Source organism: Myxocyprinus asiaticus, chromosome 47, assembly GCF_019703515.2.
Source record: "Myxocyprinus asiaticus isolate MX2 ecotype Aquarium Trade chromosome 47, UBuf_Myxa_2, whole genome shotgun sequence".
In the NCBI taxonomy this organism is placed as follows: domain Eukaryota; kingdom Metazoa; phylum Chordata; class Actinopteri; order Cypriniformes; family Catostomidae; genus Myxocyprinus; species Myxocyprinus asiaticus.
The window spans coordinates 27,547,125-27,567,673 of record NC_059390.1 but is presented as its reverse complement, the minus strand read 5'-3'; the positions used below and the strand labels follow the sequence as shown (position 1 = coordinate 27,567,673).

Genomic DNA, 20,549 nt, shown 5'->3' with positions numbered 1-20,549 from the left:
TTTTGCTTAAACTATTTATCACTTTACCCTGATAAAGGAAAACCCTTTAAGGTGTTTACAGTGCATGACCTTGCACGTTGTCGGCTTAAGCATAATCGGTGTTAAGATTGTGCATGTAAACAAGCTCACTGATTTCTGGCACAAAAACACAGATCATATCGAATTTCTTCATTCCCGATTTGGGCCACTTTCATATGTGGTTCAAAAACTGATGCATATCAGAAATCTGGCCATCTGACATACTGTACATCTAAACAGGACATACATCTAAATGGATTCTCCTCTTTTTTTTCAAAATTTTTCGTCATTCATATCCACAGTAACAGATTGCTAGTTTATTGACATCTGCATATTTCCAAACTATGGAATTCTGGAGCTAAGATACTGTATGTCAAGCAGTTGTGAAATGTCAAGGACACATTTTAAAACAATCTTTTTACAGCAATAATCACTCTCATACAAATTTTGTAATAAACTGAAGGATGGTTTTGTGAACGCATATTTTAACATAATGTGAAGGTTTAAAAAGGGGCCAGCTTAAATTTTTATCAACAAATGCGATACAAATGTGCTGAATTTTCGTAGTCAATTTTGGCCTTCCAAATTTAAGCATGCTGACTCTGTTTGAGTTGAGTAAAGTTTACGAATTTACCTGAACCATCAGATGCGCTAGTCAGAATGCGTAACTTGTGTTAGGAATATGCTATTTCTGTAAACACGCACTACACAACAGATCTCCGACTGAAGAGAGCAAGATTTCAGCAGAACAGTCTGTCAGTATGACACCCTCACTTCAAAATCGAGTTGTTGTTTGGAGACGGCAATTGAGATGCCAACTTTAGGCAATATCCTAAACTGCCAAAAACATAGAATAATCTCTAAAGCGTGAAGAATTCACAACACAGTAACTTCTAAAAAGTAGCCAAAATGTATGTATGTTAATTAATGTACATGGGTTTTTTTTTCTTTTTTTTTTTTTTTCAGAAACTCAGGTTTTCAGGACAGGTTTTTCATGTTGTTTTTGCATGGTTTTTCTTGCACTGACAATTTCAGGCTGCCAAAGCAAATTTTATGATATTCATCTTGCGTTTGTCGCTTTATATGTGCTAAAGACGTTTCTTATCTGAAACGTGCATTTGCGTGACTTAGTGTCTTCACAGATCACCTGCACAAATGATCAATCGTCCTACCTATGCTTATGGCACTGCACTGTAAAAATAAAGAAAGTGCATAAAGGGCAAATTAGTCTGGATCTCCAAGACTTACGGATAAATATGGACAAAGTTTCCCTGCTGTGTAATACACGTTCTGTTCGAATTCACATTACCTTGTTTTGCCTTCAGATATTCCTAAAGATTAATCATTAAGAGCTTGTTGAAAGGAAAACTATTTCTATTATGGAGAACAAACATTTTCACTAGCACAAGTCCAAACTCAGTGAAGTGTTCTACTCTTGGGTACAGTTAGACTATTATAACCAGTCCTACAGAAATAAGTTGTTGAATAAATTAATTTGTTTTAATTCACATGGCCTCTTAAAGTAAAAAAAAAAAAAAAAAAAGAAGGGTGTTTCATTCAGAAGGTTCCAGATGCTTAGATGATGAAACAATAACTTGTGTCCATGAAATGCAATTAAGTAGTCATGTTATATATTAATTATTTGCAATTATGTAATTAATAGGGTTGTGACGATTCACTGTCTTTCTCGATTCATCGATTACTAATCCTGCAGATTCATATGCATCGATTTTGAAATTTGATTTTTGAATCGAGAATTGTCAGTGTGGGTAAATAATCCATTTAAACTTAAAAATCAAATGAATTCAGCAAATTGGTATATAATATTTTAGAATATATATATTAAATGAGTTACATGTGCGATTTAAATGAGACGTGCAAGGCTTCATTCTCTTACGCATCCCGGTGTGTGCGCCCTCACAGCTCTCCTCTCACAGATGCATGCTGCACTCTTCCATCGCCCTTCAGGAGATCGCGCCTGCTCTCTGTTCCATTTGAAACTCTCACTGAAACTTTTTTTGAGAAGCTTTCCAAGTCTTTCAAGCACCTTATGTCTGACATCTCCTCCGGATGGCCACTATCTCATGAGAAAATGACGACTTGCATAACGCTCTTGACTCAAGCCAGACAAGCTCAAACTATTTGATACAGCTGCCAACTCGTTGCGTGGTCACTAGGGATGGAAATTTAGGGGAGCTTGAGGCACAAATGGCATTAAAAATCATAAAAATGCTCCCGAAATTAAAAATGTGAGGGCAAAAAAATGTCCTCGTAATGAATTTGTGTTTTTTATTTGTAACCTCTGATATAGTTGATGCTGATGCAATTTTTTGGGTGAGATGTAAAACATTCTCAGACTTAAGAATTTATATTACTGAATCGATTCAATTAATATTTTTACATAAATGGACAAGACACCGCTAAAAATGCCCCTGAAAATCAATTACAGGGGGCATATATTGACCCTAAATGTAAAAGTTATTTTCTATATGATAAAATAGTGCCATTTTACTGGTTTCATTGTTTACTGTAGTTGGGGACTTGGTGTGCAGAAAACATTTAAATTGAAGTCATCTATATTATTGCTTTTCTCATTACTTTGAAACTGAATGTAGTCAGATGATGTTACTTTAATGTTGTAATATTTGGATTAGTTTACTGATTCAGGGTCCCCACAGTCACAGAAAACCTGGAAATACCAGGGAAATCTTCACACTTCAGTCCTCTTAAAAAGAACCAAACTCAGACCTTTTTCACTTCAACCACAAACAAATAAACAAATAAATAAATAAACAAATAAAACAGTGGAACAAGGAGAAAAACTGGACCTGTCCACTGTGTACTTGATGTTGTCTTTGAGATACTGAGATATCACTTTGTGATAGGATCTCAGTCCACGATTCATCATCATTTTTTGGAACACAGTTAACTTGAATATTATATTACTGTATTACCAGTATTATTTTGATAACAATTATTAGAATTAATATGTAATACTAATATATTCCAATAATAAAATCTTTACTTGCATGGGGCATTGCTTTGCGATCCAGTTAAACCAAAGAGTTCTAAATCGTCAAGCTTTTATTTTGGTGAAATCTGTATGCGACATCTTTACATATGTTCGTCCTCTCTGCATCTATTAATGGTGTTTTTCCAGCACATGTTCTGATCAAAGCCGTGCTTCCACTAACGCAAAAACAGGTGTCGTGTGAGCGTGACCCCGGCACCTGAGTGATGCATCTGTACCTGAACATCTGCAGAAGGGATGGACAGCTCACAGCTGCGAGGTCAGACGTCCTTTGACCTTTCTCGCTGATGATCTGGGGCAGATTCCTGCAGGGAATGGCTGTCATGTCGCCGGGCCGCTGTGGGCCTTGACAAACAAGCCCTAGCTGTACCCTGACTGAGATGAGCCATATGGCGACCGATGCAGAACAAACACATCCTATGTGCAAAGGTGTCTGGGCGTCAGGGGTCTTCTACGGCAACACGTACCATGATCATGGCCACGTATCTGGGCTCAAACTTTCCCACCAGTGTCGTGTCCTAAAGCCCCAGCCTCATTAGTTATGGAGGAGGTAGAATGACCTCCATTTGAGACCCGAGATTGGCCAAGCATGCTTTGACATTTAATGTAGTGGCAAAGATATGAGTGTGAAAAGGATTCGCTCAGTTGATTTACATCTAAAACTTTTTTTGCAGTGGAGGAGGGAACATAATAGGGCAACCTTTTTTATTTCTTTCTTAAAAAATGGTCAGTAAAATCAGGTGCTAAATAAATTATAAAATACAAATAAATAAAAATAATAATATAATATAATATACAGTTGAAGTCAGAAGTTTTCATACACCTTAGGTAAATACATTTAAACTCAGTTTTTCACAAGTCCTGACATTTCATTTTAGAAAACTTTCCCTGCCTTAGGTCAGTTAGGATCACTACTTTTCTTTAAGAATGCGAAACGACGGGGAGTCGCGTGGTGCCATGCGGGGGTCGGACATGTGAATTGCGAGCTCTGTGCACTTTGCAAGCTTTTAATTCTTTTTGTATCATAAACCGGTGAGATTCGATACACCCTGCTACATAACTGTTCTCAGAAGTCAACATGTCAGAGAATTCAAAATCCTCGGGCTCTGGAGATATTAAAAGACACTTGGGTGCTCAAGCTGATACCCCTGACAGGCCGCAGACCAGAGACTCAGTTTGTATGGTGCTGCGGGAGAAATTCAACAGCAATTGTCCAGCATGTCTGTAATGCTGGCGAAGGTTGTGGCGGACTTGGAGGATCTTGCGGTAATATGTCGATCGATTACTTGGATATACCATGGAGTCTAAATTCTGAGTTGGTTACAAGAATTGGGGAGGTCGAGAGACGGATCGATTATCTAGAGTCATCAGAGACGGAATTAGCTGCTAATCCACTAGCGTCCAAAGCAGATTTGGAACGTGTTTGGGAAAAGCTGGAAGAAGAATGGCAGAATTCCTTGAGAATCGTAATTGGCGAAACAACGTCCAAACTGTTGGAATTCCTGAGCATGAGGAAGGCCGAGATATGGTGAAATTCCTAGAAAAGCTCTTCCCGAGTCTGCTCGAAATAACAGGCCATAAGCTGGAAATCGAGCGAGCTCACAGAGTCCCAGCTCAGAGATCCGCTTTTGCACTGATGTTCCCAGCCAAACTGAGAATGGATACTAAGGATGGCCACAGGGTTTTTGCATGCCCACAGCAAGCGATGTCTTTCATAAAATTGAAGGACTGAGCAAGTCATGTTTATCACATTGCCTCCAAGTGAGCTTGTCTCGCTGAACATACACTTGACCATCCGAGGAAGCTGGGCACCTGTTTTGTTTCTTTTTGTGCTGGTTCCGCCTAGCGGTTGGAGTTTGATTTGTGGAATAGCACTCCTTCGGGACAGTTGTGGATGAATCTGCATGTTCCTTGTGTTTATGCCTCCTATTGGCTTGAGTTTGTTTTGTGGAGTATTTTTTGCAGGTCACTGGAAGGATTAGATTCATCTGCTGCACTCATGAACAGCCGGCTAACTGAACATTCATTTGACTGTCCGAGGAAACTGAACGTCTTTTTATTTTTTATTTTATTTTATTTTTGCTGGTTCTGCTAGCGGCTGGAGCTTGTTTTGTTGAGGAACACACCTTCGGGACAGTTTTGTGAATGAATCTACATGTTCTTTGTGTTTATTCTGCCTATTGGCTGGAGTTTGTTTTACAGTGTATTTTCTGTTATGTAATTTTGCCTCACAAAAGTTGTATAGAAGTACCGGACTCGAGCAATCCGATGGCAAAGTTGTCGTAGGGGTTCTCATAGGCGTACATGGACTGTTTGAGAAGGATGGATGCTGGTTGGTGCTGTCGTGCATGGGGTTAATGCGCACATATTTCTTTTTTCTGTTTGTTAGGTTCGGGGGGAAGTTCAGGGTTTGACTGTTGCACTAATGTTGGAATGTGGTCTGTATAATCTTGTTTTTGACACACAATCTATTTTTTCTAATATGTCAAAATGTCAAATGTTAATATGAGTGGACTGTCTCTCTCCACGTGGAATGTGAATGGGTTGGGGCACACCATAAAAAGAAAGAAGGTTATTTATTTTCTTAAACGTAAGAAATATGATAGTGTTTCTTCAAGAAACACATCTTTCCCCACAGGAAGCTGAAAAATTTGGGAAGATATGGGGTGGGCATGTTTTCTTTAGTTCTGGCTCAAGTAAGAGCAGGGGAGTCATTACACTGATAAGTAAACATCCACAATTCAAATGTCTCAAACAGATTAAAGATAAATTAGGAAGAGTCATTATTGTTTTAGCAGAAATTCAGGGGCAAAGGTTGATTTCGGCTAATATGTATGCACCTAATGCTGATGATCAGGGCTTTTTTTATAGATCTTGAAGGGATGTTGCAAGCCTCTGGCACCCCTCATGATATAATATTGGGAGGAGACTTTAATTTATTGATGGACTCAGTCCTTGATCATAGTGAAGCAAAAGTGTATAAGCCCCCTAGAGCAACACAAATGCTTCTCAGGATGTGTAAAATCTTGGTCTTGCAGATATTTGGAGACTTTTGAACCCATCTGGTAGGAACTATTCATTTTTTTCATCAGTCCATAAGATTTATTCTAGAATAGATTTTTTATATATATATATATATATCCAAGTCCCTCATTTCATCTGTTGTTGATTGCTCAATTTGAAACATCTTAGTCACAGATCATGCCCTGGTGAGTTTGGAGATGTTCCCACATATGAAGAAAAAGAAATCATATAGTTGGCGCATTAATGTATCCCTTTTGCAAAATCCAGTTTTCCAACAAATGTTAAAGGCTGAAATCAATGTCTATATATAGACCAACTGGTCCTCAGTATCTTCTGTGGGCGTGGCTTGGGAGGCACTTAAGGTGGTTCTTAGGGGTCGGATCATACAGTATGCCTCATTCATCCAAAAATCCAAAGCACGAGAACTCGTGGAGTTGGAAGGGAATATTAAAGGTGCCGAGGCAGAGCTGAAGCGCTGAATGTCATCTGATGGCCTCAGAGTATTGACCTGATTGAAATAAAGATATAATATTATTTTGTGGCGGAATGTGGAGCTTTGGTTATTCAGGGCAAGACAGTCATACTTTCAGTCGGGGAACAAAGCAGGAAAGCTTCTGGCTAGATATATAAGACAGAGAGTCTTTTTCTACCATTCCCTCAGTGAAATCTGCTGGTGGTGAAATATTTACCTCAGCCATTGATATTAATAATGCTTTTAAAGAGTTCTATCTTGATCTCTATAGTTCCACATCTTCCTCTACTGATGAAGACATTAGAAACTTTGTGGAACCTCTAGAACTCCCTAAACTGACGACTGAGTGAAAAAAGGAGGTTGACTAGGTAATTAAGGCCCTGCCTACAGGCAAGGCTTCGGGGCCAGATGGCTTTGCCGCTGAATTTTTTAGATCTTATGCTACAGAACTGGCTCCACTTTTGTTAGAAGTTTATCCGGAATCATTAAAGAATGGAAAGTTTCCGCCAACCATGACACAAGCCCGGATCAGTCTGATTCTTAAAAAGGACAAAGATCCAAGCGAGTGTAAGAGTTACTGTCCAATTTCCCTGATCCAGCTAGACGTTAAATTATTGCCAAAAATTTTGGCTAATCGATTAATTTATGAAATCTTAAAAACATATAGATCAGGTGGGGTTCATTCGGGGCTGCAGCTCTTCTGATAACATTAGGCGTTTCATCAATATCATTTGGTCAGTGGCAAATAATCAGATTCCGGTCGCTGCCATCTCACTTGAATATTTTGGAAATGTATGGGTTTAGGAGTATGTTTATTGGATGGATTAAGATGCTTTATAGACACCCTGTAGTGGCAGTACAAACAAATGGATCAATTTCAGATTATTTTACTCTGGATAGAGGCACCAGGTAGGGTTGCCTTCTTTCCCCCTATTATTGTTCTGTCTTGGCCTGGAACCATTAGCAGCCGCGATAAGAAAGGAGCATGATTTTACAGGGGTGATGGTGGGAGATATGGCGCATAAGTTTCTGCTTTATGCAGATTATATTTTATTATTTGTCTCTGACCCTACTAGATCTACGCCTTGCCTCAACAGAATTATTAATTCCTTTTCTAAGTTCTCAGGATACAGAGTCAATTGGTCTAAATCCGAGGCTTTGGCTCTGACGGTGTACTGCCCAGTTTCGGCTTTCCATCTAGGCGCCTTCCAGTGGCCCAAACAGGGCATTAAGTATTTGGTTATTTTATTCCAAGCAAATTTGTCTGATTTAGTTAGAGTTAATTTTGACCCTTTAATAAAAAAGGTTTTTGAGCGATGAGGGCAGATGGGCTTAATTACATTTATCGATGATTGGGAAGGTTAATGTTTTTTAAATGTCACTCCCTAAAGATGTCCCCCTCTCATATTTCAAGCAATTTGAGAGCATAGCGAAGTCTTTCATTTGGAATGGTAAGCGTCCCAGATTACATTTCAGTAAGCTGCATAGGCCAATTGACAAAGGTGGGCTAGGCCTACACAAGATTTTGTTTTATTATTGCGTTATTATGCATTCGGTCTCAGATATTTGGCTTATCGGTCACTTCCACCTGAAAGAGCCCCTCCCTGGTTTTGTATTGAAGAGGAAGTTGGTATGGACAAAAGTGTCCAGTGCTTAATTTGGATATTTATCTAAATGTTGCCTCGAACTTATGGCTGAACCCCAAATTACATATTAATAAGTCCCCTTTCTGCTGGTCAGAGTGGATTGTAAGGGAGGTTACTACACTCGTTGACCTATATGAGAGTAGTGTGTTGAGATCCTTTGAAAATTTGGTTCAACATTTTGGGATCACCAGATCTCAGTTTTTTAGGTATCTACAGCTGCGCCACTTGCTCTGTACTATTTTTGGGAATAGCATACACCCCCTAAAGCGGCAGACACTATGAGAGTGGTGATTACTGATTTTGTAAAAGGTCATGAGGCATCAGTGTATTACTCCCTGTTAATTCAGAGTCTGGGGGACGGAGCCTCAACCACTCAAGAGATTATGGGAGAAAGATTTAACTTGGAATTGGAGGAGGGAGAGTGGGCTAGGATTCTAAAAAACATCAAGTCCGCATCTAGAGACGCAAGGGTGCACCTTATACAATTCAAGATTTTACATCGGTTCTATTAGACCCCCTCTAGGTTGTATAGGCTTGGTCTTAAAGACACACCCACCTGCTGGCAATGCCAATCAGAGGATGGAGATATAACCCATGTCTTTTGGGGGTGTGTTAAGATCCAGGAGTTTTGGTTGAAGGTTCAGAGTCTGGTGTGCGATGTATTAGGCACTCGGGTACCATTCTGCCCCAGATTCTGTATTTTGAGTGATGGGGTGGTCATCTATATTGAAAATAGACACAAAGAGTTGGGTCTTAACCAGTGTGATGATCACCAGGCAGATAAATTTAATGTGCTGGAGGTCAGCTTGGAGCACCCTCTTTTCAGGAGTGTGCTCGGAGTTGGGAAGGGTGGTGACTTTTGAAGAGTGGTTATTTAGAAGAATGGGGAAGTATAGCTTGTTCGTGGAGAAATGGGGTGGGTATATGTCATTTATGAATGTGTGATTATTATTATTATATTTTTTATTTTGTATTTGTTTATTTATTTTTGTGTGTATTTGTATGTGTGTCTATATCATTTACAACCACTGGGATGTTGTTGGGGCCAGGGTGGGATTGGGGATTGGGAAGGGTAATAGTGGGGGTTAATGTTGATTCTGTGTATAAATGTTTTGTTTTTCTATGTTCATTTATGTGAATCAATAAAAAATTGTTAATCTGAAAAAAGAATGTGTAATGTCAGTATAATAATAGAGAGAATGATTAATTTCAGCTTTTATTTCTTTCATCACATTCCCAGTGGGTAAGAAGTTTACATACAAGTTAGTATTTGGTAGCATTGCCTTTAAATTGTTTAACTTTGGTCAAATGTTTTGGGTAGCATTCCACAAGTTTCTCACAATAAGTTGATGGAATTTTGGCCCATTCCTCCAGACAGAACTGGTGCAACTGAGTCAAGTTTGTAGGCCTCCTTGCTCGCACGCACTTTTTTAGTTCTGCCCACAAATTTTCTATCGGATTGAGGTCAGGGCTTTGTGATGACCACTCCAGTACCTTGACTTTGTTGTCCTTAAGCCATTTTGCGACAACTTTGGAGGTATGCTTGGGGTCATTGTCCATTTGGAAGACCCATTTGCGACTGAGCTTTAACTTCATGGCTGATGTCTTAAGATGTTGCTTTGATATATTCACCTAATTTTCCTTCCTGCAGCAAAGTACTCCCACAACATGATGCTGCCATCCCCATGCTTCACGGTTGGGATGGTGTTCTTTGGCTTGCAAGCCTCACCCTTTTTCCTCCAAACATAACGATGGTCATCATGGCCAAAAAGTTCAATTTTTGTTTCATCAGACCAGAGTAAATTTCTCCAAAAAGTAAGATCTTTGTCCCCATGTGCACTTGCAAACTGTACTATGGCTTTTTAATGTCCCTTTTGGAGCAGTGGCTTCTTCTTTGTGGAGCAGCCTTTCAGGCTATGTCAATATAAGACTCGTTTTACTGTGGATATAGATACTTGTCTATTTGTTTCCTCCAGCATCTTCACAAGGTCCTTTGCTGTTGTTCTGGGATTGATTTGCACTTTTCGCACCAAACTACGTTCATCTCTGGGAGACCGAATGCGTCTCCTTCCTGAGTGGTATGATGGATGCATGGTCCCATGGTGTTTATACTTGCATAATATTGTTTGTACAGATGAACGTGGTACCTTCCGGCATTTGGAAATTACTCCCAAGGATGAACCAGACTTGTGGGGGTCCACAATTTGTTGTCTGAGGTCTTGGCTGATTTCTTTTGATTTTCCCATGATGTCAAGCAAAGAGGCACTGAGATTGAAGGTAGGCCTTAAAATACATCCACAGGTACACCTCCAATTCACTCCAATTAGCCTATTAGAAGCTTAATTATGCTTGACATAATTTTCTGGAATTTTCCAAGCTGCTTAAAGGCACACTTAATTTAGTGTATGTAAACTTCTGACCCACTGGAATTGTGATGTAGTCTATTCAAAGTGAAACAATCTGTCTGTAAATAATTGTTGGAAAAATTACTCGTGTCATGCACAAAGTAGATGTCCTAAACGACTTGCCAAAACTATAGTTTGCTAATATGAAATCTGTGGAGTGGTTAAAAAAATGAGTTTTAATGACTTCCACCTAAGTGTATGCAAACTTCTGACTTCAACTGTATCTATTACTTATCAAAAAAATAAAATATATATTATATATATATATATACACACATATATATATATAAATGAATAAAAAACATGGGATTTGAGTTTCTAATGCTTTAAAAACAATTAATCGGATAGCATACAGTACCTTCTATTTGGCAACTGAGAGTGGCCAAGCATGCAATGGGCCTCAGTGTATCAGCGAAGAGATGAGTGCAAAAATGGTTCGCTTGATTGATTTACATCCCCAATTTTATTACAGCAGAGAATATGATGTAAATCATATGTACATGTGGCGTCCTTACAAGGGGGAAATTTGGAAATAATGGGACAGTAATCCAGGCAGCCAGATGAAGATGAGTATGGCAGAAACCCAACTCCGGCAATTACACCCCTCCCTCACTGGCATGTCCCATTATACATGGAGAGCACAACCCAGACAGAAATACAGATGTTGGGTGGACAAGGAAGACGGAGCAGCAGTGCGCAACAGTTGCAGGGATAAGTGCACTTTGACCTTGCCCCATTAACTTCCAACAGTGATGTCTGATTAGCGAACACATTTTGAGTCTTCCAAAATCAAATCATGAAGCAGTGTTTGTTTGGCTAAACTTCCCTTAGTTTCCCTCGAAAAGCAGCAAGAAACAAACATGTGTGATCCTGTTTTCTTGGCATGTTGTCCCTGCTGGCCCAGGTGGCAAGTATTAAAACATACTATTGCTATTTGCGTCTAGTCCTATCGAGTCAATCAAAATGATTTATGTGTTGAACACAGTATGCTGACCCACAGGACTGAATCAAGACAAGTGATTATCTGATGTGGACAAGAAATCCCCACCCAATTGACTCGATCAAATTAGGTTTGATCAGAGTAGATTAACTAAAATGAAGGAGTAATGGGAAATGTAGACGAGGTGTTTGGCATCTAAACTTCAGACCCAAGAAGCTAATTTCTGTTCCAGCAGTTGTGAAATAACCAAAAAATTGGCAATTACAGTAAAATGGTGACTTTTGATCACTATTTCAATCTTTAAATTAGCAAAATTCCATAGCTCTTCCATTGGCTGTTTGACTGATATAATGAAACTAGCAATCAAACAAATTATTTTGCCTTTTTCATTTATCGACATTGGTTGATCACATTCCTCGTTCAACTGTTTAATTTCGTAAACCTTTGACAGCATCAAGCCTGGTGCACATTAAGGATGCGCACGAGTAATCGACTAATCGAGTAATTTTTCTGCACCAGCTAGTCGAATGTAAAAAATACTACTCAAATATCGCAAATTGATTTTCCTTTGCTCATCTGCCTGCCGTGAGCAACACTGAATAATACAATATTTTCCCTCTGAATCTCACCAAATCTTGCAGTTACAATTGAGTCCAATGGTGGGCGCTGTGGATGTGTGTCGTCGAGGTGTTGGATCAGAAAAGGTGAAATCATGGCGTCTTTGGTCAAGTGTGCAGTGATTTGTGGTAATCCTTGAAATATTTAGATTTTTTTTCAATTACAATCTATCGGTGTTCAGTTCTGATTGGAGTCATGTCTACCAATGATCGAAGATCTGCTTTTTATGGTGCAAAGAAAATGCGAAGCGGTACGGGAAACTTGGAAGCTTATCAGACCAGTATGTGTATGAATAATAACATGTGAAATGATACAAATATGACAGCCTTTTATGTAGACTCCGAGTTTAGATGTGTGCATTACCCTAATGCCATCAGCATTGGTTTCTATGTAAGCTCCAGGTGAGTGCAAATGTTTTTACATGTTATTTTTAAACCATTTTCCCCGTTGTTATTAATGCATATTTTTCATCTTGTCCAAAAAAAAAAAAAAAAAGAAAAAAAAAAAAAAGAAATGCATAGTTTGTTGAATTTAGCTTATTTTGAAAACGTTCTTGGGAATGTTTGCGTAAAAAACAAAAGTAATTAAATGTTTTGTGTGATTTCACGATTGCCATGCCATTTGCGTCCCACCGACATAACATTTAAACATCAAGTAACAAAAAAGGGACAATTATTGCCAGAGTTTATGCCAGCTTTATCAGAATGCCTACTGTTAATACAATCCATACATTTGCTGAATGTTCAATGTTCAAACATCATCTTGATCATCAGTTTTCTTTGTCAATGTTCTATTGCTTGCAATTTCTTTCTTTGTTCTAACTGCTTACCTGTCTTGAATAATTACTTGAAAAACTTGAATCCATGTTTACTTATTGAAAGATCAGTTAATATTTACATACATTTTTAACTTTAAAATGAAGAAGTGTGTTCGATAGCATATTGGTCTTGGCAGTGGTATGAAAATTCACTGGTATCAGGTGAACAGGTAGGGCATGGCTCCAGTAATAACTTTCCAGCAGTAATCTACCCTAACAAAAAACACTGACAACACACACATCCGTCAAGCACACTAACTGTGTCCTTCATCATTACTCTTAAAGCAGTTGTTGTTGCTCAGCTGCAAATTGTGGAAGAATAAAAAAAATGAGAAAAGGCAGGCGCAGTATGCATGCATTTCAAATATCAATTGTTCCCTTTCATTGGGTTCCTTGCATGGCACTTCCAAATCCCATTTGAATGTCTAATAGAAGACATTATCTGTAATCAAGAGTGGCTAAACACAATAAATGTGACAGGCGAATGCTCTGGAGCCTGACAATGTGAAGGTTACTCAAGAACAAGCCTGAGTACAAAGACTTCAACTGATAATGCTCGTTCACCGAGCTCATTAAACCAATGTTAATGCTCTCATCTCGACAAAATGATCACGTTGGCTGGATCAAAACAGCTATGGCTGATGCAAACTAGAGGAACACCTAGCTTTAGCAGATTTCAGGGCATTAGCACCTTGTTTTGGAAGTAGACAGGCATTCTACAATGTTACATATTCTTCTTCTTTAGGCTGCTCCCATTAGGGGTCGCCACAGTGGACCATCTGTGATCACGACAATGTTACATATTACAAGTTTGAATTTACAACGTTACCCATTATGAGTTTGAGTTTATGACAATGCTACTCATTATGATTTTAAGATAAAGGCAATGTAATGTTCAAAGTTTAAGACAGTGTTACATGTCTTGAGTTTGAGCTTAACAATATTACAGTACGTTACAAGTTTACACAAGGCTACTTGTTATGAGTTTTTACATGTTTTTACATAATTTTATTAAAGTCAGTCATGTTGTGATCATGCTACTTTTCAACCTCTTTTCTCTCTGAAGAGTACCGTAAATAATTGAATAATCAAACTAGAATAGACCAAAAAGCATTTGTTGGAGTAACAAATACTGACGCGAAAAGGCAATCAAAACAAAAGTGGAAGCGAGAACAGGCAGCACTATTTATAGCCTTAAAACTGATGAAACATAACACACAAAGTCTCTCTTCTCTATCTCCCACATAGACGCAAAGAGAGTGGGGTAAAACATCAACAATAAGCCCTGACTGCAGTCTTTCTCTCAAACATTAAAGCAATCATTGGGTCTAATGCAGGCGGAGGAGATAGAGGCCTCATGCAGGAATAGAGGCGAGGGTCTCCTGTCTCAGATAAATGGGCACTGAATTCTGATTACGGCCACCTAATAGAAAGTAATGAGAGTGGCTTATGCTCCGCTGCCTTTTGCTTTCCTGGCCACAGCAGCGAGCGCTCTCCACTAAAGGCCAAAGCACTGGTGTGCTGATTGGGGCTGACACTGGGGCTGACACTGCGGCTGGGGGGGGGGGATAGTCAGAGATAGATATAAGAAGAAAGAGAGAGAGAGAGAGAGAGAGAGAGAGAGAGAGAGAGAGAGAGAGAGAGAGAGAGAGAGAGAGAGGACACATGCATAAGAAAGAAGAATGTAGAGGAAAGCTGTGGTTCAAAGAGGGTACGCACCATCAATCCGGCTGACCAGCTCCTCCAATGCTTTTACTTTCCTCTGGATCCCCGGCTGGGCAAACGTGTAGTTGTCCTTGATGAAAAAAGAGAGAAAGATAACTAAAACTAGGGCTTATGACATTGTTTACGGAAGTTTCTGACAATGTCAATTGTTATGAGTAGAGGCTGACCGATAGTGGATTTTGTCGCTACTGATAAATAAGGTGTTGGGAAAGGCTGATAACCGATTAATCGGCCGATAGTTTTTAAAACTGATTTATAGAATGTCAACAAAAAAAAAAAGAAAAAAAAAGAAATAAGTCTCATTCTTTCCTTACTATGGCAGGCACAGACAAAGTCCTAAATGAATAAAATCCCAGATGTATTTTATTGTTCAACCAAGATTTGGTGCATAACGCTGAACTTTTAAGTATAAACAAGCCACAACACACAGGGGACTCTTATTTCGAAATGACAAAATAATAGAAAAAAAAACTACTGTCAACTATAATCAAACATTTTTGTTGACAACAATAGTTCCAAAAAGCAACTATCGGCTTTTTTATATTATGAGTTTATTTTATGACAATGTTGCTCGTGAGTTTTGAGTTTATGACAATGCTACTCGTTGTGACTGAGCTAATGACAATATTACTTGTAACAAGTTTAGTTTGACAATGATAATTCTATAATAAATAGTAAACATCATGATGTAATTATCTGGATTTGCATTACTAACTACTGCATAGTACTATATTATGTAAAATACCTAAAAACAGGTTACTATGTAGTTACATATTGTTTATATTATTATATATTATATTATGTATATACTGTATATATTATACATATATTTAACTCTCCTTTGCATTCCTTTTTTTCTTCGATATTGAGCCATATACCTAGGTACTATGTATATTTCAACATATTTAAACCCACAATTCACTTTGCTGTTGTCTGTATTCTGTGCGTATGTTTCATGCTCTGTATTGTATGTTATATACTGCATGTTAATAATGCTTATATCCCCTGTTATGTTATTGAGCAGTCTTTTTATGGTTGATTTCAACACTGTATTGTATTGTCTATGTAAGTCCCTACACTGGTGACCAAAAGTTTGGAATAATGTACAGATTTTGCTCTTATGGAAAGAAATTGGTAATTTTATTCACCAAAGTGGCATTCAACTGATCACAATGTACAGTCAAGACAATAATAATGTGAACAATTACTTCAAAGAGTTCTCATCAGAAAACTCTCCACATGCAGCAATGACAGCTTTGCAGATCCTTGGCATTCTAGCTGTCAGTTTGTCCAGACACTTAGGTGACATTTCACCCCACGCTTCCTGTAGCACTTGCCATAGATCATAGTCTTGTCGGGCACTTCTCACGCACCTTACAGTCTAGCTGATCCCACAAAAGCTCAATGGGATTAAGATCCATAACACTCTTTTCCAGTTATCTGTTGTCCAATGTCTGTGTTTCTTTGCCCACTCTAAACTTTTCTTCTTGTTTTTTCTGTTTCAAAAGTGGCTTTTTCTTTGCAATTCTTCCCATAAGGCCTGCACCCCTGAGTCTTCTCTTTACTGTTGTACATGAAACTGGTGTTGAGTGGGTAGAATTCAATGAAGCTGTCAGCTGAGACTCTGATGTACTTACAGTTGAAGTTAGAAGTTTACATACACTTAGGATGAAGTCATTAAAAATTTTTCTTTTTTAACCACTCCACAGATTTCATATTAGCAAACTATAGTTTTGGCAAGTCATTTAGGACATCTACTTTGTGCAAGACACGAGTAATTTTTCCAACAATTGTTTACAGACAGATTGTTTCACTTTTAATTGACTATATAACAATGCCGGTGGGACAGAAGTTTACATACACTAAGTTAACTGTTCCTTTAAGCAGCTTGGAAAATTCCAGAAAATGATGTCAAGTCTTTAGGCAATTAGTCAATTAGCTTCTGATAGGCTAATTGGAGTCAATTAGAGCTGTACCTGTGAATGTATTTTAAGGCCTATCTTCAAACTCAGTGCCTCTTTGCTTGATATCATGGGAAAATCAAAAGAAATCAGCCAAGACCTCAGAAAAAAACAATTGTGCACCTCCACAAGTCTGGTTCATCCTTGTTAGCAATTTCCAATCACCTGAATGTACCACGTTCATCTGTACAAACAACAGTACGCAAGTATAAACACCATGGGACCACGCAGACATCATATCACTGAGGAAGGAGACACATTATGTCTCCTAGAGATGAACGCAATTTGGTGCGATAAGTGCAAATCAATCCCAGAACAACAGCAAAGGACCTTGTGGAGATGCAATGAGGAAATGTGGAAACAGGTAGTCAAGTATCTATATCAACAGTAAAATGATTCCTATATCGATTCCTATATATTCTTCAGCAAGGAAGAAGCCACTGCTCCAAAAACACCATAAAAAAGCCAGACTACAGTTTGCAAGTTCACATGGGGACAAAGATTTACTTTTTTGAAAAATGTCCTGATAAAACTAAAATTTTACTGTTTGGCCATAATGACCAGTATTAGGTTTGAAGGAAAAAGGGTGAGGTTTGCAAGCTGAAGAAAACCATCCCAACCGTGAAGCATGATGGTAGCAGTATCATGTTGTGGGGGTGCTTTACTGTAGGAGGGACTGGTGTACTTCACAATATAGATGGTATCATGAGGAAGGAAAATTACGTGGATATATTGAAGCAACATCTCAAGACATCAGCCAGGCAGTTAAAGCTCGGTCGCAAATGGGTCTTCCAAATGGACAATAACCCCAAGCATACTTCCAAAGTTGTGGCAAAATGGCTTAAGGACAACAAAGTCAAGGTATTGGAGTGGCTATCACAAAGCCCTGACCTCAATCCAATAGAAAAATTGTGGGCAGAACTGAAAAAATGTTTGTGAGCAAGGAGGCCTACAAACCTGACTCAGTTACAACAGTTCTGTCTGGAGGAATGGGCCAAAATTCCAGCAACTTATTGTGAGAAGCTTGTGGAAGGATACCCAAAATGTTTGACCCAAGTTAAACAATTTAAAGGCAATGCTACCAAATACTAACAAAGTGTATGTAAACTTCTGACCCACTGGGAATGTGATGAAAGAAATAAAAGCTGAAATAAATCATTCTCTCTACTATTATTCTGACATTTCACATTCTTAAAATAAAATAGTGATCCTAACTGACCTAAGACAGGGAATGTTTTCTACGATTAAATGTCAGGAATTGTGAAAAACTGAGTTTAAATGTATTTGGCTAAGGTGTATGTAAACTTCTGACTTCAACTGTATCCTCTTGTTTAGTTGAACATCTGGCCTTTCACATCTCTTTCTGTCCTTGTTAGAGTCAGTTGTCACTTTGTCTTTGAAGACTGTAGTGTACACCTTTGTATGAAATCTTCAGTTTTTTGGCAATTTCAAGCATTGTATAGCCTTCATTCCTCAAAACAATGATTGAATGACGAGTTTCTTAGGAAAGCTGTTTCTTTTTTGCCATTTTTGACCTAATATTGACCTTAAGACATGCCAGTATATTGCATATTGTGGCAACTCAAAAACAAACACAAAGACAATGTTAAGCTTCATTTAATTAACCAAATAGCTTTCAACTAGTACCAAATTAGCAATTTAGTATGATTACTCAAGGATAAGGTGTTGGAGTGATGGCTGCTGGAAATGAGGCCTGTCTAGATTTGATAAAAAATTACTTTTTTTCAAATAGTGATGGTGCTGTTTTTTTACATCAGTAATGTCCTGACTGTACTTTGTGATCAGTTGAATGCCACTTTGGTGAATTAAAGTACCAATTTCCTTCTGAAACAGCAAAATCTGTACATTATTCCAAACTTTTGGCCACCAGTGTATGTGTGTATCTCTCCTGTTATATTCTTTTTGTACTTTGTTAAACCCCCTTTTTTCATGTATCCCCAGCTATTACTCCTTTTGTATGTTTTGTGGCATTAATAATAATAATAAAAAACAATGTTACAAATTATGAGTGTGAGTAAACACCAATGTTACTCATTATGAGTCTAAGTTTACGACAATTCTACTTTTGACTTCGATATTAAAGCATTGTTAATAGTTATGAATTTGAATACACAGCAATGTTACATGTTAAGGGTTTGACAACAGTTGTTTTGAGTGAATTAACGACAATGATACTTTTTATGAGTTCTATGACAATATTACTAGTTATGAGTTCTAGTTTACAACAATGTTATTAGTGCCCAGCAAAGTCACTACAATGTTATTTTTGTATGTGATAGGCTACAGCTGTTGTGAACCGACAAAGATATATTGTAGCTTTTCTAAAGGTTCTTACAGATGCAATATATACAATATATTTCTAATACAACAATTAAGTACTGGTTACATAGTAACTGGTCAGAGGAGGAGGAGAAGAGAACAAGGTAGAGACAACATAGAGATAAACAGAATGACACACATATAGCACTGTGCATATGGCACACAAATACAGCCCACATGTATACACGTATGTACATGTACACAAAAACACACACATCAACGCCCATTCACACTGGGAAGAAAATTGTGTGCTGGCAGAGCTATATTGCATGCTGGGAATAGTGATCCCTATAATTAAGTGATCGTATTCATCAAGGTCCTGTGGCCCATAGTGCAGCTTAATTACCACATTCATTTCAGCCTAGATTTAAGGTCCTTTCTTGACCAGACAGCTACTTAAAAGACCCCCACCCACCTCCATCTCTCCCCAAGCCTCAGGAGGGCTCCCTTTGCATTACCATTGGATGAAAGCGTAGCCTAGCAATACTGTCTTCAGAAACCAAGCACAGGTTTAGAGTCATTGAGAGCCAACATAAAACAAGCAGTGGGTTAGGGATGATAAATTAGGTGGTTTGCTACACGGCGATTGTCAGGCGTGAATCTGTACAAGAAACACTGAGGACTCATCATTCAAAGCTATAAGAGTGAGGAAGTGAAGGAGGTACACAAACAAAGCAAGAACAGACTGAGTGTACAACTGCAAACAGGTCCAAAGACACCCGCTGTGAAAACAGCCTCCTAAACTGAACTTTGTGAGAAGTTGCGCTGTGTGAAGGGGCAAGTTAATCCCTGGGAAGGACATTTAAACATGTGTAGGACAAAGTACAACAAGTACAAACAATTGCCAAGCACATTTAGCAGATTTTTGGATAGTCTTGTCTCATTTACTGAAATGCATGGCTAGATAGAAGCTGCATTTAATATCGAAATGACCACCATTATGTGCATGGGAATGGCTAACTTCATTGGACAAATAGAGAGAGAACAGTTTGAGTGACACTAATGGTGACACCTTATCAAGCGGTCTGAGTTATATCATACTTAATGGGAACACCTTCATGAGAACACTTGAAGCTTAAGTCCATTTACTGGCCAACCAATCTGTAACTGACTACTTCCTTTAAACTGGCATTAAGTCTTGTCCCGTACATCAAATTGCACTGATATCGGTATTCTCTCAATGGCTGTGAGGACAGTTTCCCCAATCAATTTTCACTGGATGAACTAAGAGGCTCTTTGAGAGACCCAAATTTGTCAAGAGATAATGATTGTAAAAGAGGTAATTATACACTTTGGACAATTACCTAATTGCTTGCCAAATATCGCGTCTGCGTCTCAATAGCCCCAATAAGTGCATGTCTTCTGGACCGAAAACAAAAAGAAGCATTTTCTTAATCAGTCTGTAACTTGCAAAGGCAGACAGACAGATATCGCGTGTTAGTGTGCAAACAGGACTGTGGCTCCATCTTTGATGAGGCTTCAGAGATTCAGGATGCTTTAATGTAGCCTGGGAGCAGCTGAGGCAGCAAACACCCACGAGGGGAGAGAAGTC

At 38.5% G+C, this 20,549-nt stretch overlaps 1 protein-coding gene across 6 annotated transcripts in view; it reads right to left on the bottom strand.

Annotated features, from left to right (window-relative positions):
- tbc1d22a (TBC1 domain family, member 22a) overlaps positions 1-20,549 on the bottom strand; it is a 222,600-nt gene that overhangs the window by 87,980 nt on the left and 114,071 nt on the right. For all 6 annotated transcript variants that reach the window (XM_051691574.1, XM_051691575.1, XM_051691577.1 and 3 more), the window contains one exon: positions 14,691-14,766. In XM_051691574.1, the coding sequence (XP_051547534.1) occupies positions 14,691-14,766 (76 nt within the window). The remainder of the gene's footprint in view (positions 1-14,690; positions 14,767-20,549) is intronic.